At 41.2% G+C, this 18,244-nt stretch overlaps 1 protein-coding gene across 1 annotated transcript in view; it reads left to right on the forward strand.

Moving 5' to 3' along the window:
* The window catches only part of srbd1 (S1 RNA binding domain 1), a 61,941-nt gene that overhangs the window by 18,845 nt on the left and 24,852 nt on the right, over positions 1-18,244 (forward strand). The window contains exons 15-16 of the mRNA XM_022195754.2: positions 13,840-13,931; positions 17,781-17,863. Of these exons, the coding sequence (XP_022051446.2) occupies positions 13,840-13,931; positions 17,781-17,863 (175 nt within the window). The remainder of the gene's footprint in view (positions 1-13,839; positions 13,932-17,780; positions 17,864-18,244) is intronic.

The following is an 18,244-nucleotide window of genomic DNA, read 5'->3' on the forward strand; positions in this document are numbered from 1 at the left end:
AACCTTTTAGCCCGCCTCCCTCCCTGTCGAGCTTCCCTAGACCCTTGTGCCGTCAGAACATGGCTATAGCATGGCTAGGCTACTCATGTATAGCTCTTGTTGTACTTTTCTCTTCCCATCTACTGTATTTATCTTCTGTCTAATTCATATTTTTTCTATTTTGACTCCCTCCACCTTTGACACTCTTTGTTTCCTTCTTCTGTCCTCTTCCTCCATAATAACTTAATTGATTAAATTTCCTATTGAAAAACCCTGCAACGCTAAATAGCTGGATTTTTTTCAGTCACTATTCTTACTCTTCCCCTTAAGGTTTAGTTCTCCCTGACACTTATTGAGACTCCGGGGTTTAGTATTGCACATACTATGTGATACATGTGACACTTAAGTGGGGTTAACCTCAAATTGCTGCTCCATTTTAAGGCCACAGAACTCATTAAAATGTTTCACAAAATGCATCCTATTCATAATATTCTGTCAATTTACCCCTTTAAAAGCTCCTAAAAAGTAAATTTTAAATGTGGATTTAGGTATTTGAAATATTAATTCACTAGCCAGTAACTCATGTTTAAACCATAACTAGACTATGCATTTTCAGATAGTCTAAAAAGTCAAACTAAGCATCACATTACAGGCAACAATTCCATGTTGCAGCAGTATTTATTTATACTTATATCTTTTTACCATGCCGTTTCTGTTCAGTGTTGCAATAATTGAGTTGCAGACATCGTCTTTGTCCCTCCACATGCTTATGAAATATACAACACTAGCTTTATTTGTGGAAATTATTCAGTTTTTTACACAAGTTATTGAAGTGGCTGCTAAATAAGTCATGCATAAAGTAAATAAATACAGCTACCTAAAGATACCTGGGAAAATGTTGGTATAATGTGTCAGTTTTAACCAGAATAGCCTTTGAATGACGACGATAATGGGATGGCAGTGAAGAATGAATGACCTCTAGGTTACTGCTAACTATGAAGGTCTTTCTCCCCCGCTGACTGACCCACCGCTGACCCCGACTTGCCATTAAGCACAACTCATTACCACGACAACGAGGATGACGGCAATGACGCAGGATAGCTATGTAGCATCAGAAACGGCAAGGGGTCTCAGTGCTCGCTGTGATGTCCCCAGTTTAATTAATTGACCCAGTTCTTGGCGTACTTCGCGACTTTGTGTTCTTTTTTATACGTTTGAGCATTTTGAGGCTGACGTTATAGCCGACTAGGCGTCAACGGTTTTTGATCGACAGGTGCAGAAAGACGTTCAGGCAGCCCATGCTTTAGTAGCTGGCTTGGTTATTCTGGTGGAAAACCACTGGCATATGCAGCTGCCTTAAAGAGAAAAACTGTTCCTGAGTGGAATACTGTCCTGTCTGTTTCAGTGTACTTACAGAGTGACTGACTCTTTCCATCTCTGCTTCATCGTCCACGTTCCTGTGGCTTCCCTTGTTTCTTCTGCTCTGTCTTTGTCCTCTGCACCTTCTAGTAGCAACTTTGCTCTCAGAAGCAAATGTCCACAAAAATTAACGTGTGAATTAGAGTCATAGTGCTATTTAACTAGACTGTTGAGCAGCTTGATTGTTATGAGGACTGTAGACATCATGATCCTGTTAGGCACAATCAGCCAATGAAAAGGTGATATTTCCAGTGTTTAGTTTGCTGTTAGATGCATTACGTGTTAGGGATAGGCAATCATCGGCATGATTGCCTATTGTTGGCCGATATTTGGCATTTTTCCGATTTTTGTTATTTTTATTGTCCGATTATTGATGAATAAGATGTGCTACTTCAGGTCTGATGCAACCTCCTCTCTCTGTCTGTCATCACTCTGTGATTTCAGAAATGTCTCTCAAGCTTTTAAAACTGAACAAGAAACACAAGCCGTGGCGAAAAATCAGGAAATGTTACTCTCACAGAGGCTAAGGCAATGCTAACAGCTAGCAGATAAGTTACAAGGCAGCCACAAATGACCCAGAAACAGTCTGAAAAACAATAACTAACAATGCTTTAAGATCCGGATGTTAGTGTACAATATAAGTGATGTAACTGCAGGAGACAAACGGATCAATTTCACTTGAGAGCATTCTCATTTAATCGCTCCTATTTCTGTTTTACATATTCAGAATCCTAGTTATGGATGGAAGTTTCTCCGCTATCACATCATTACATTAAATGAGTATCAGTTTCCGGTCTTTTTTGATTACCAATAAGCGTCATTAGTGGAAAAACTGTGTCAGTCGATCCCTGTTACATGGCTGTGATTAGTTTTACTCTGTGTATACGTAAATACGTGTGCATGTATAGGCGATTAAGCCTCCCTTCCTCTCCCCTCTCCTGTCAGCCTTGACTGTAGTAGTTCATTAAAGTCCTCAGCCTCATTTACACCGTCTGCTTCCTGTCTCCCTGTGAGCCTTCATTGTGTCACCACCCCCACCCTCCTCTCCACCCCTTCTCCTCCACCCGCCTGTCTCTCTCCGTCTTTCTGCCTCAGTGCTCAGCTGGAATGACAGCCAGAAATGGCAGCCTGCAGGACATCCTTACTTGTATTTTGTCTTTGTGTGTGTGTGTGTGTGTGTGTGTGTGTGTGTGTGTGTGTGTGTGTGTGTGTGTGTGTGTGTGTGTGTGTGTGTGTGTGTGTGTGTGTGTGTGTGTGTGTGTGTGTGTGTGTGTGTGTGTGTGTGTGTGTGTGTGTGTGTGTGTGTGTGTGTGTGTGTGTGTGTGTGTGTGTGTGTGTGTGTGTGTGTGTGTGTGTGTGTGTGTGTGTGTGTGTGTGTGGTTTTCATCGCCTTAGTCCTGTTTGAGTAGACTCATCGTACTCGCAGCGTCACCTCTTCCATCATTTTTTTTAAACAGTGTGGCCTTTTCTAAAGAAAGCCAAACAAGACCACAGGTTTGTGTGTCTTTGTGTGTGTCAGAGTTGTGCCATTTTGGAAAGATAAGAGTGAATATGTATACAAGGCCGGTTAGTTTGTGTTCGGCTGGTTGTTATATAAATCTTTCTCTTTGTCTGCATAAATAGAATATACAGTAGGTTAGAGAAAGTGATCAGAGTAGTGGATTGTTCCTGTTTATAGACCAATGGCATCATGCATATAACTGCATTACACTGGACCCAACACATTTTATAATAATCAGTTAACATGTTTCAACTTGTTCTGTCATTATTTCAATAATTGTTTACTTTTCAGAATGTAAAAATATTGAAATACCCCCATTACAATCAGTTCAAAACCCAGAAATTTGAGACTGCAAATGATTGCACTTGAACACTCACTCACTGACATTCTTAATGATTATTTTTTTGTTGACTGACTAATTGATTGTTTCAACAATAATCTCATTTCACAAACACGATGGCTCACTTTAGAGTGTTTTAATGACCTCAGAAATGTTTTTATTAGATTTTTTTTATACAAGGCCTTTTTAATTAACAAGTTAAATGGTGTGGGAACTGAGTACTTTCCTTTGGTTTGAATAATGGAGATCATTACAGCACAGGCTAAGGGTCACTCATTATTTTCGCTCAAATTTTGTTTTGTTAATTTTGTATAATGGAGAAGATATTCAGTGAACTTTGCTGTCCTGAGCAGTTAATTAAATCTGCACTGTTGTTGCGTTCATAAATATTCTTCTCAAATGACATAAAATCCTTTTGTTCGGAGATAAACAAATGAAAACTAGTAGGTAATTTAAAATCAATCAAAAAATACTAGTAATGCAATCAAAGCGGTAACCACTTTAACTCGGCGTAAAATGTCGTGGCAGCTGCGGTCCCTTGTCTCCTTTCTCTGCTGTCGTCTTTAAGTGACAAATAAATCACCTTATTTGACTCTTCACCCCCGTTATTAGATTTACAGCAAAGTAACCGTACATGATTAAGCTTGAACAATGCCTCTGTGAATGAGCAGCATCCTGCAGGACATTATGCCGCATGAGGTATTATTAAGCTGACAAGGTTTGTCTGTGCCTGTGATGACCCTCGCTGAATGCACATTAGGTTATTTGCCATACAGCTGTGCCCCAGTAATTTAAAGGCCTCCTGCTGGACTTCAGTTTGTAATCAGACTAGGAGAAAGCTCCACATTTCTGACTTAGGGAAAAATGTTTTTGGAGGTTTCAGCCTGAATGTATATATGTGAGCTTGTGTGAATGTGTATCTGTTGTGACTGCCTGTATATTGTCAATAATCCCCGTGCACACTGCGCCCACTGTTGTATGTGTTGTACTTTCAGGCTCCTTGATGAGCCGGTGTAGCCTGACCTTGGCTGTCATTGTGCTTTAACACTGACAGAGCGTGCAGGCTTTGTCAGGGCTCATAAGGGATCTCAACATTGTTCAGACAGTTCTTGTGTGGGAATGTGTGCGTTGGTGGTTTGCAGTGCATTGTTTTGCTGGTGACACGCAGTGGTCTGTGTCACCCTCGTCAGGTGGTGTTTCTGTATGTTTCTGTGGGGAGCTAATTGATAGAGAAGGCACACAAACACACCCATACCACAGAGTCCTCATCTAGGGACATGAGATGAATTCTTGGTGTCATTTCTTTACCGCAGTCTTCACAAATTATCTTCCCCACAACATGCAAGTGAGTTGGGTTATTGATCTGTGTGCAGACATTGTACAGCCTACACAAACTACATCAAGGTTTTATGTGTCTCAGAATGGGCCTTTGGGGGGAAACTGCACATGGCAGTAAGTACAATCAGTCTGCATACAGTAAAGGAAAAGAGTATCACAATATCAATCTTTTAAATCAATCATTCATAACTTTTTAAATCATTGATTTTTATAAAAAGTTTCATTTTGAATTTGACTACCTTTCTTAGAATGTAACCACTTTAGCCTCTTTATAAAAAGTGCATAGTGTCAAGATGCGGGGGGTGAACCCGTGCAGAGAGCAAACAGAGGAGACAAGGCTGAGGCAGAAAAGGTGATTTAATTTGGCAGAAAATAAACTCAGGAGAATATGAGGGAGGGAGCTCATGAAACTAAGGAAGGGGTGACGGGACCGGGGATCAGCGGTCCAGCCGACGTCCAGGGAGATGTGGGCCGACGGCAGAGAGTGGGCAGGAGGTTCCGATTCCAGGGGGGGAAGCACGGCCGGTTGTAATGGATTGTGGACAGGATGAGCACAGGTTTGGTGGAGCAGGGGCCTTCCAAGGCGGGGGGGAGAGGTCCAGGTAGGGGTTTGGAGAGGACCAGGAGGGGAGATCTGGGTGGACAGGGAATCCGGAGCTCCAGATGGCAGGACCAGGTCAGCGAACCGCAGCTGCCCGAGTTCTATGGATGAGACCGATTAGAAATGGTCGGCAGCTGTGGAAGACAGCTCCGGAGAGAGAGAGAGAGATGGGGGCTGAGGCAGGGGTGGAGGAGGGGGCCCTGACACATAGATTAGGACTGGAGATATCTCTGAAAATTAGGATATCGGAATAATATTTTTCACTTGAGTCAGTATTGATAATATTTTAATTAACCACCAAGAGGGAACAAAAGCTGAATTTAACCACAATATTCAGAATTTAAAAAGTTATTAACAGGCTAATAGTTTTCTTTGTTGACTTTAAATGTTAACACAGCAGTGAAAACCCCAGACAAATTTATAAATATACACAAATAAATGAACAGAAAAGCTAATAAGCGCCTCGACCACATGATAACCGCTTCTTTGCTTTGGATTTTCTCCTGTGTTACGTTATTGGAAAAAAATCTCTGCATTTTATTTTAATTTCTGACCAGATAATAAACACAAATGGCTATTATGGTTAAGGAAATGAAATCCCAATTAGCAAAGGTGGTTTAAAAAATTTATTGCTTTATTTATTATTCTCAATTTTATTATCATTTTGATCCTGGTGAGTTTCTTTTGGTGCTGGGTAAGGCCTTTTTGGAGGTTGCCACAAATTGCTCTGTGCAGGAAATCCCTATATATCGTTATCTTTAACCCGAGCCCTGCAACAAGTCCTAAATGAAGATTAACAATATTGTAGCTGCTCCAAAAATTACATAGAAGAGTGTCAGGAGAAGCTTTAATGGTTGATGTTTGTGGGTCTGTGGCTGAGACGAGTCATTGACTTCACTGTCTTTTGGCTGAGGCATTGATCAATAAAACTTAAACACTACAGGTTTTTATAGTGTTGGGATTTAACCGTGATATATTTTGATACTTCATTTGTTTGTTTCAGGCTGTGTGCATGAAGAATGACAAGTTGACAGCATTGGGCTGCAACAAAGTGACGTTAATGATATCAGAGGGCAAGAATATGTGGGCTAAGGTTAGGGAGATCTTTGGGCAATGGTGATGATACACACACACACACACACACACACACACACACACACACACACACACACACACACACACACACACACACACACTATGTTATCGCGGCTGGAGGCAAACAGGAATGACATCCAATTTCTTGACCACTTGCTCCGTCGCTCCTGAAGGCAGTGAGATGACCGACCCTCTTCCTCTTTCTCATAAACACACGATCACATCCTTGAGGGCCCTCCGAGTTAATGTTCAGCCACCCGTTATGTTTTCCTTGTTTGAATTACAATGTTTTGATATTATCCTAATCAATTTGAAACAAACTGGATGAAATGCAATCTGTTTTTTGGAAAATGTGTTATGATGCGTTTGTTCTTTACTACAGTTTAGCCTCAGCTTATTTTGGCTCTTTTCCTCCATGTATCTAAGGTCTTTGCTTGGTGTTGTCCTATTTTGTTGCTAAGAGTACTAGGTCATGTCTCTTGCTAGTTGTAGTCATAGTTTTTTCCATGATTGGTTCATATTTGAGAGGTGTCTGAGAGCAGTCGCAGTAGAAAACACTCGGATAGCTACGAGTGTCTGCCTCCACTGAGACACAGGCATGCTTACAATAAGTCCTTGACTGTCTTGCCCTCTAGCTGCCTCCTGTTGGGATGAGATCATTATTACTGGCCAGCTGATGGACCTGGAGGACAGTGGTGGAGACTGTATTTATGACTGTGTGTATCCCCTGTCATGTCCTGTGTCCAGGCATGCTCCCAGGGCCAGGCTGGGTGAGTGATGAACATACAGTGGCAGCACCAGCGATGACTGAGTGAGATCCAGGGACTCGGGCCTCACTGTGGGTTTGAAGGGTGGATAGAAGTAGGTGCAGAGGGACAGATGGACTTGGAGGCATGGAAAGACCTCAAACTGGCTGTGGGGTGTGTCTTTTGTTTCAGAAGAGGAGAGTGAAGCCATGGGTAAATGAGAAGGTTATGTCATTGACTTAATGCAGTCAGAGTCAGAAAAGTGGTAGCAGTGCTGTATTAGTATAAACATTTAAGAAACCAGATTTTTGTAAAGACAAATGAAAGTAAAAGTGTTCTTGAGCAAGACTTAAAGAATCTGCAGCTGCTTGCTATAGATGAGCAGAGTGTGAATGGATGGATATGTCTTTCAGTCCGTTAAGGTTGAATAGTATTTTACCAGGCTTTTTTGTGGAGAACGTATGTAGCTGAAGATGTCCATAATTTAGCATTTAGCTACAAAAATATAGATAACTATCCAATTGGTACAGTAGAAAGGGAGGAACTATGGATGTAGATTCACTGACAGGTAAATGTGCCTCGACTTAGTTCATTTTTTTTGATATCTTTATAATCATAAATTGAGATGTTTATGTCTGAAGTAAGAACTGTTCAGAGGTGAAACACATACTGGAGTCAGTATATGAGCTCTGCTTTAACCCCTTAAGCTTCAGTGTACCGCCGGCGGTACGCCTACTAATTTGCATAGGAATTTCAAGAATGTTCGACGGCTGCAAACGCGATTATACAAACACTATACGCCGATGGAAAGCTTAGATTCTCATGAATCCGCCGGTATAAACCACTTTCAGATGTGATTACCACAGCGGGTGAGAAAAACACATTTGTCCGACAAAAACGAATATTCATCCATCCGTTCTCTATACACGGCTTCAACGCACACAGCGCGACTCACATTTCCGGGTTTATTATTACACACAAAAAAAAGATTCCACAAAAAACGGCCATAATCCAACCTTTTACATCCAGATGACACAAGCCAGTAAACTATTTTGTCCAAAACATGTCCTGAAGTCGGTATAAAATCCCCGAATCGGTCGTTTTCAAGGAAATGCACCTCGCGATGCCCGTCCAATATTCCCTGTATTTTTTGTAATTTTTTTATTTAAAAATAGAATATTAGCGATTTTTTTGTACTGAAAACGGCTGGAATTGACTCAAGCTTAAAGGGTTAATCAAATCTGTAGTGTTTTCATCACAGGGAAACCACATTACTAGATGAAAGTACAAATGAAGAAGAATGGAGAGTGGATGGACAACCTGCAAGATGGATTTGCCCAAGATTGTAATTTAATTAAAAGTGATTCAGATTATTGGCTAACTTGTAATGGCCAGCTCATTAACTAAAGATTGGAGACAGATGTAGGAAGAGAAAGGGTTCTATGTTGTTTTCCTGCATCCAAGAAACTTAAAAATCTTTTCCTTGATCCATCTCTAGTGTTTACCTCGACTTCTTCAAGTGCTGTGACATCTCTGCCCTCTTCCTGTCCTTCCTTTGTAGCTTTTTCTTTTTTATCCTGTTCGATCCTGGATGTGAAGCTTCTTTCTTGCTTTCAATTTCCCAGGAACTCTGAGGAGATACTTTGCTTGGTTTGTGATTGACGTGATCAGACAGCTTTTGTTTTACATCAGATGTGCGAGAGCTTATGCCCTGAATTCTGAAAAATGCATGAATGTACTTGTGTGTGAGGCTTGGCACAGACAAAAATGGGCTGTTGGGCTGAGGACTTGGCATTTTGAGGTGGTGCCCAGTGAATATCTGCCAGTCTCATCCTCTCTCACCCTCTCCTCCCACCATGTCTCACTGGTGGTCAGCCTCAGTCCTCCTCCTTTCACCCGCCGCCCTCCCTCAGGGTTACAGTGTCCCTCTGGGATGGTCTTGCATGTGACAAACATGTGTGATGAGTCTGTGTGACATGCCATGTGTGTATTTGTCATTTAGGGTGTGTGTGTGTTTGCATGCTGCTGCACATGCTTTTGTGTGTGACACGAGTGCAGGCCTTTCCTGCGACCAGATTGACATGAGTGTCTGTGAGGTTTTGCTCTTTTCAGACGTGCCTCACACTGGCAGTTGGAGTTTGTGTGTGTGTGTGTGTGTGTGTGTGTGTGTGTGTGTGTGTGTGTGTGTGTGTGTGTGTGTGTGTGTGTGTGTGTGTGTGTGTGTGTGTGTGTGTGTGTGTGTGTGTGTGTGTGTGTGTGTGTGTGTGTGTGTTTGCCTTCCTGCCTTCTAGCGCCTCGAAAGAGACTGACGGCCCCTGACACCTGCCATTTGGACGCTTTTCTCTGTGAAAAATGTCATCGTCTTTAGAGTCGACGTGTGTGTCTGTGTGTGTGTGTGAGAGAGATTGAGTGAGTGAATGAGGGAGAGAGAGAGATGGTGCATCCCTCAGTTTTCCTCCCTGAGGTCAAGCTTTGCAGCTGACTGAACAATGGACCCAAGCTGTTTGAGCAGCCGGGACAGAGAAACTTAGTGTGTGTTTGTGTGTCTTGTGTGTGTTTTCTGTATATTTTGGGGTGGTATTATTTAACGTTGCAGACCCTTCTGAAGCAGTAAAACGGGGCCAAACCAATCCAATATCCTAAAAACAGAGTCTTGTGACAGTTGCACAGTTTTGTTCCTCGGGCTCTGTTCTTCAGCACATGAATACTCACGTTTCAGCTTTAATTTGAGTAGGTTTGCATCTACATACAAATCATTCTGTAGCAGAGTAAGCTCTTGATGTTTTGTGGATGATTCTCTTGCAGTCAGTGACAGCATGGAGTCACACAGACATCAGCAGATGTTTTGTATTGTCCCTGCTGAGGCTTTCTCAGGCCTTCCCTCCAGCTCTTGCTTGTTTCGTGTCTCTGCTTTTACTCTGATCTTCAGGCAATGAAACGCAACTCAATCAGACTTATATCAAGTGATTTACTCTGTCAGCCAAGGATTTTCTTACCTTTTAATTCTTAAAATACCTTTTGAAGCTTTGGCTGTGTGTTTAGAATGGATACAAGTATCGTCCAATGACTTTTGATGTACTCGGCTAAATCTGAGCACACAGAATGCTTCTATATCACTCAGAGTTCATCTTGTCGCTTCATATGTGTCAGTTCATGCCCAACAGAAGCAGAACTATGTTTGACAGAACGTGAAGTAGTAAACTTTTGGGCATTGTCTTCCAGATTGCTATTTTCTGTCTTTGAGCATTCAACAAACGGTACTAAAATCAATCAGTAATAATTATTTTTTTTAAATATCTACTAAGTTGATTACTGTTGATGGATTTGTTTCAGTTCAGCTTAAAGTATTAAATAATCATTTTGGCTGATGTTGTCCATGGGTCTAGAATATTTATAATTACACCACTTTCATCAAACTAAATCTTTCATTCGTTTTGGACATATAGTGCTGGTTTGCGATTGCTGCCTATAAGTAAGTCCATCTAAGTTAAATAAGTCACATAAAGTTATAAATCTGTGTGTTTTGATTTGAAGTCGGTGTCACTTTCTGTATGGTGTCATTGGTTTGCTCTGTACTATCACTGAAATATTAATATACGCACATTGTATTTCTTAGCATATAGCTTTACAATCTTATTTTCCTCAAATTCTGTCTCTGCTCATGGTTTCCCCCTTAACCCTCCCTCCAACGTTTCTGTCCTTTTCATCAGATTAGTCGACGATATTATGACCCGTACTTCTTCCTGACTGATCCGATGAACTGGTTTTAATTGAGATCGGGTCAGTGTGAGCCATGAGGCTATAATGAGGTATCAAAGTGTGTATCCATCTCTTCAGATGTTTGGTTTCTTGCGGGGCATCAGGGGGCCGGTCATGATGTGCATGTCAAGCCCAAGGCTGTGTCTTAAACACAACCAGTAGGCGAACGGATAGGGGCAGCTTGTTTTTGACTTTGCCCCAGGAAGGGACAGGACGAAAGGCAGGCCAGTGTTTGTGTGTGTGTGTGTGTATTCAATTAAGAGAGCAAACCAACGTGTGAATAACTGATAACCCTAAAGGGCCACAAGTCATCGCTTTACACCAAGAGGCGACCACTGACTTTGTATCTTCACGTGTGTGCGTTTGCATATTTGTCCAAGCATCGACCGTCCAACCACAGACGACCTTCTGCTGGCTGCCAGGGCGATGCCCTCGCTATGGCGACAGTCATGGACGCTATGGAGATGAGGGCTCAGAGCTGTATCCATGACAGTGCCCGTTACCCAGATGCCCCAGCAGCAGCCTTAATTAAGTTAGACGTGATAGGGGCTGGTGGCCATGCTTTCTGTTCGCTCTCTATTCTCCTGGGTTGTATCTCCTGCCTGCTCTCAATTATGTTTTCACTTTTTTATTTACTTTTGTCCTCCTCATTTCCCCTTTCCTCTCCTTTTTGTCATTCTGTCTTCGATTGGACCTCCATTGTTCCACTGTCTCTGAATAGGTGCAGAAAAGGAGGTCAGGCGCTGTGTTTTTTCTTCATGTGTCCTAATTGAAAGTCTTGTTTGTGTGTGTTTATGCTGTTGGATCAGAGGGAATTGTGCAACCTGAATAGAGTGGACAATTTTTGTGTAATATAGGAAATTGATGTATCTTCTGTGTATGTCTTTGCATTGATTACAGTGTGTGTGTTTCTTTGGGTGCTAGCGTGACACAGTGTGTGTGTCGGGTTAATGACCAGCTTTGCTTCGACCTCCTTGAAGGTCATGTGCCAGTGCTCGTTAGCAGCGTCACCATGGCGATATGTCAGCTGTCAGGGCGATGGATAGGGAGCTGACAAAAAGAACAGTGGGGTGGATGAAGGGGTGAATAGAGAAGATTGGAGGGAGGGAGGGAGGACAAGTTCATTTAAATGTGATTCCCATCAGAAGGCCTCTGCCACTCCTCATTAACAAGACAGTTATAATTGGCAAGGTTGTTGTGTCAAAGTCCAGGCCTCTGGGAGTGTGTGTGTGTGTGTGTGTGTGTGTGTGTGTGTGTGTGTGTGTGTGTGTGTGTGTGTGTGTGTGTGTGTGTGTGTGTGTGTGTGTGTGTGTGTGTGTGTGTGTGTGTGTGTGTGTGTGTGTGTGTGTGTGTGTGTGTGTGTGTGTGTGTGTGTGTGTGTGTGTCAGTCACACTATTGGACATAGGGGAGGTGCTGACCCCCTTGTCATATCGGTTAGCCCGGAGGAAACTCCCCCTTCTTTCTTCCTCGGACCGTCTCTCCATCCACCCGAGAGAATAGAAGGACTAAACAACATGACAGGTTCAGTTGTGTGTCAGCGGCATTTACATAGGTATCAGTGGCTTTGTTGTACCACCATCCCTCCGTGTGGTGATGGATGATAAGCAGCCTCTTTTAGACCGAATACATTAACATGAGAAATGTTATCATTTGTTGTCGGGTAGAATCAATACGTCTTCATGTCAAGACGTCTTTGTGAAAATACAAATAATACAGAAATGCAGGAGTCATCTTCAGCTGGAATAGTTTTTTGCAAGTTTATGTACTGGATTGTAAAACTTTAACATTTCTTTACTTGACTGAAACCATTGTGACATAAAACAGAGTTGTAGTGTTTAATTGTATAATAATTTTCTTGTCAACTGTTTTGATAATTGATCATTATTTTTTTATCTTGGAAAAAAATCTGTAAGTCCTGCAACTCCTGCTGCTTAAATCAGATTGTTTTTGGGCTCTTTACTTATTTAAACTGAATATTTTTGGGCTATGAACTGAACAAGTCATACTAGGATGTCATCTTAGATTTTCTGAAACACTAATTGACATTTATCACTGTTTTCTGATGTTTTTTTTAAGACCACATCACAAATTTAGAAGGTGAAAGATGGATTAAACCACAATCAAATACAGGCCTTTTATACTCTCCAGTTTGAGAATATTCTCAGTGTGAGTTTTTTAAATATAATATCTCAAACTAAATGTGTCCTGAATCATGTGAAATAAGGCAATACAAAAATGTGTAGTCATCTGACTTAGAAATAACTTTACAGACTGACCTATATTTGATAGTGTATTAATACATTTGGTTAAAAAAATGTTGTACGCTTCAAGTGCTGACAGAAGTGCACTCTCCAAACCTCTAGATGGCAGTAGTGTTACATGAATCACACTGAACAGGTCTTTGGACTGAGTGTGCTTTATTTTTATCAATCACACAAACAACAGTGATTGGCTTTTATTAGAATGTCAATCATTTCATAGTGAAAAGGTGGTCATATTCTAAGCCATAAATGCAGAAAAAAGAGGACTCTGAATCTATATTTACCCAAAGTGTGCATCATACTGTGGACAAATGATCTCAATCAGTGTTAAGTATGCTTAGGTCCATAAGCCAGTAGCTCACACATGCATTTGGGGTTTTATGTACACCTGCTGTCAAGCATCAGAAAGCGTGGGGCATTTGAAAGACTGTAATTGTACTGTGAATGTTTATCAGGACCACTAGTTATGATGCAATTTTGACCATAATGTCAGTGACGACTACAAAGGGCCAACTAGAGTCAAATGAGGAACTGGCTTAAGAAGTTGCGAGGTATATGATTTAAGGTGCAAGGCAGTGACTATTTTCTTTAATAGCTCTACCATTAAGTCTTTCAAGCAATAATAGCAGCCTTGCCATATTTTTGACTCTCTAATTTGCTGCCTGTGCACCCCTCTGTTCATCACCCTCTCCCTCAGCGGTCAACCTGCCCGTTAGTCCCCGTTCTGTATGTATCTATCTGCCATCATCTCCTCTTTTTCTTTGCCTCAGTCTAATTTTGTTTTCCATTCTTTCCCCAGTATAACCAGTGAGGCAGGAGCGTCCATCTACAGCGTGAGCCCTGAAGCAGTCAAAGAGATGCCAGATTTGGACCCTAACCTTAGAAGTGCAGGTACGCCAACTTTTTTGTCTAAAGTTATTGGTAAATGGTTGCTATATTTCATAAACGTATAGTTCTGTCAAGAAAACACCAGAACAGTTGAATAAATGGGCATCACAATTGTCAGTGGACCAGTGGTGACATTTATAAATCGTTTCCTACATCCAACCAAAATCAAAAATAGTCAATCTCGGTTGAATTTTTTTCTAAAAACTTTACAACTGATAGTCAAAATAGTTCCCAGATTATTTGAATGACTAAGTTATTAATTGGTTAATTACTTCTCATCTACAGAAGATGACACAATCGGTAGTTTTAAATGATTTTAAATGCGAAAGATTGTGGCTCTTAATATTTAAGCTGAAGCACGAAACACAAGACAACGAGTTTGCATTATATGCTCCACTCTGCCGCTGGGTGTTTTGTTACAAGTGATTGATTATTGCGTGTAGAAGCACAACCCTTCAGACATGGGATACGCAACATTGGCTTCATCAATCCATTAAAGTGTCATTTAGACATGGGTCACTTTTCCATTAATGTTCCTCACATCTTCATTCAGACAAACCCACCACAAGGCCAGAAAGAGCCTCGACATTTAACCTTCACGCGAGTTTAGACAATACACCAAGCAATGTGTAACACTTAATGATGCAATAACAAACAAAAGAATTGATCTGAACCAATACCAGCTCATCAAACGGTAAAATAACCAATAGTGTAATTTATTTATGACTTCCTAAACACTGGAAATTCAGTTCATGTGTGATAATAATCTAGCTGCTGCTTTCAGTACAGTTGAAAAACTTCCTGTTAGATCTCCATCGAGCCCTATCAAGATTAATTCTAACTAATCAGTTTTTGTCTTCGGAGACTCTCCTATAGATTCTGCTGCACTCTGATGCTGCAGATATTTAATAAATTTAAATTTACAACTCGTTAAAACAGCCAGAATTAGCAAACCTGTGATTCTGTGTGATAGCTGGCCAGTCTGATGTGAAGAAAAGTAGACCGTGTGACTTACTGATGAATACTGACCTGGACTGATCCTGTTTCCATGTCGGGAATAAGTTACAATTACAAGTTTTTAATGAAGTTGCTGCCACTGTTGTTCCACCTGCACAAGATAAGAAAAGAAGCTTTATTACAATTCTTTTGGAGATGCTCACGTGGACCCTGCTGCCGTTTGATGCTGCAGACATTTAATAAACTAAGGTGACATAATTACTAGTAGCTGAAAGCAATAAAGTCCTGTTAACCCTAGATTTTTTCCTACTTATTCTATTAGTCACTGCATTTTCTCATGTCGTGTAGTTTTGTTTTCTGCACAGTATTTGGCACAAGAATTTTCTTCAAGATTAATAAAGTTTTATCTCATCTTATCAATTGTAATTTTTATCGCAGTGATGTTTTATTGCTTTTGGCGTTTCAGTTTGTAGCCTAATAGGCTTGAAATTGAGGAACTGTGTCTTTTTCCTCCCTGTGATGTTTTTGGACGAATATCGGTGCGAAAATGTGGAGAATTTTTTCCCCAAATCACTTTACACAGCTCTGCGTACTGCATACCTATCCATTAATGCGACTGGGGTCAGACTTGTGCTATGTTGAAGGCACAGAAATGTTTCTCAGTCCGAGCTGTTTAGATTTTTGTTCCAACATTTATGGAACAGTGACCAGGGTGCACAGACACACATGAAGCTGACATGTTTAGCTGGCATCAAAATAATGGTGAATAACTGAAAGGAGGTGAATTTGGGGAGTGTAGGAACAATGTAATGAAACTAGTGCAACATTTCAGTTATTTCACACATAATTTTCTGTTTTCACACACATCTACAAATCATCATTTCGTATACAGTGTGAGCAGTCAGAAATTCCGCTTATGGATTCAGGCATTCATTTCTTTTGCATCCTTTCTTTTTTAGCAACACGCAGTGCTGTCACATTATCAGGGAATTTTCTGGCATTGCTATTGGGTTCTCCTATGTCTCTGCTGCTTTCCTTTACCTCTCCCCCTCCCATTTCTCCCTAACTCACTCCACATAGTACATCATTGAAAACAGCAGAATTTAAAAAATAAAGCATCAGTTTTGGAGAACAAATGTTTCCAGCAGACTTCCTCTATAAAAGCTATAAATCAAGCAAGGCTGGCTTATTCCTCACTACTTTCCTGTGGTCGGCAGCACTGAGAGCTGCAGAGAGCCATATTTATACCCCTATCGAAAGCCATGAGAAATGTGCTGAGCCACAGCGCCACGATAACAGTCTGTCTGTCTGTTTTGCCTTTTGGGGGTATGTATGTTCCTGCCTCTGTCTATAGGAGTGGCCGTGTTGCATATGGAGTTTCAGGCAGCTTATGGTGATTGTTGGAGATCAGGGACACCTAGTGGTGATAGGCAATATTTCAACCATTCTTTATGGGTGCAGTTTTTGTTCTGTTTATTTCTGTGCACCTTCCCTCTCCTCTGTGATCTAAGGACTGTGCCACTTCTCCTCAAAAGTTCACCAAAGTTTTATCTTTCACCAGAATTCTGCATTTCCATTCTCCTAATCGATGTGTCCGTCTCTGGACTCGGCCGTCCCCTCTTGCTGTTTTCTTCATCGCTTCCCATTCTTGTAGAACTGTATTCGGCTCATAAACTTTCAATAAGTCGGGGAGAGTCTTGCTGGACTCGATTTACAAATCAGAGAGAGAGAGAGGGAGGAGGGGGAGCGTCAGAGACAGGATAGATGGAAAGAGTATTGGAGAGTTTTGGTGGTGTACTGAGCAAGGCTAGGGTTGAAACTCCATCCCTGTCTAAATATTATCTCAGGCAGCAACCTCCTGCCACAGCCAGAGGAGAGAGAGGAGAGCCATTGATTCCAGGCATACTCCCTCTATTACATCCCATCCTTCTCTTTCTTTGTCTCTGTTCCACTTCAAAGATCTGAATCTGATGCATCTCATGCAGCATAACTACATCCACGCTGAGCGCTTAAATTCAAACATGCAGATAATGTATACATGCAATAGCAGTAGATGGCACCAGCACAGGAAGGAACAAAACTGTGTCCTGTAATTTTTTTGTGTCTTCAAAGCCTAAATTTGCAGTGTGTCGTATTTTGTTCAATCTCTGTTCCTTAATAGAACTATTAGATACATAGATAACTGAATTTTTGCAGTCCATTTGCGTTTCAGGACAATAGTTTTTCGAGTTTGATAAAAAGATAAATAACAAATAAATGACAACAGAAGATGTCAACACACAGAGCTGGCAGAGCGTGTCTTTTCCTGGGCTGTGAAAGTGATCAGTTGTTTGGTTGTGCTATTCTCCCCACTCTGTGTGTGTGCTGGATGGTGATGTCATGAGTATGTGAATGAGGCTGTTTGTAATTTTTCTCCCTGTCATTGGGCCTTGCCAGCATAATCACGGAAAAGACGTTTGACATCATCTGCAACAGCAGGCTAAAGCCTTGCAGACTCTACCGTTTAAAGGTCAATACCTCAAGTGCGTTTATTTATGTGCTGCATTTGCCAGTGGACACGGGACTGGATAAATGTGTGGTTTGAAAGGTTCACGGCTGCAGCATCTATCAGGAAGCTAAATGACAGGTGCACAGACTGCAAGTGAATGCCAGCTTTAATTATTATTACTGGGGGTGGCAGGATGACAATTAGGTTTGGCCTGCCCTCAGGCCAGCACTGAAATATGCAGACAATTTGCATATTCAGTAATTATAAATAATATTGATTTGCATATTCAATAACTGCGTTAGATAGCTAGTTCATGAAAAAAATAGCAGAGATTCTCATGAGACACAGGATCTCATTTATGCTTGTTCCGTGTGTGTGTGTGTGTGTGTGTGTGTGTGTGTTGACAGTGTCCATTGGAAGACGTGTCCAAGATCCGCTGGCTGAGCTTGTGAAGATAGATCCTAAACACATAGGCATTGGAACATACCAGGTAAGTGTGTTTGACACATCACTGACAGCATGTAGTTTTGCAAATGTACACTTTTATTTTTCATTTTTTTCTTGTTTGTCTTTGCAGCTTTCTTAGCATCTTTATGAGAGTCTTGATTTCTCAACAAAAAAACAAAACTATTCATCAAAACTTTGTCTTTTAAACCTGTAACTGGCATAGATTTTTCATCCTAAGTGGTTTGCATGTTCTATTCTGGTGTTAATTTGGTTATTTTTACTTCTTGTGGAGTTTAGTTGTGACTTTTGTATTGAACGCAGACATGGGACAGGAGGCATGTAGGGAATGGAAACAGGGGATAGATGTGACTGGACAAATGAAGGAAAAAAGTCAACCATGTTGAGACAAGAGGGACAAGCAGGG

The sequence above is a fragment of the Acanthochromis polyacanthus genome, chromosome 15, assembly GCF_021347895.1.
Source record: "Acanthochromis polyacanthus isolate Apoly-LR-REF ecotype Palm Island chromosome 15, KAUST_Apoly_ChrSc, whole genome shotgun sequence".
Classification (NCBI taxonomy): Eukaryota; Metazoa; Chordata; class Actinopteri; family Pomacentridae; genus Acanthochromis; species Acanthochromis polyacanthus.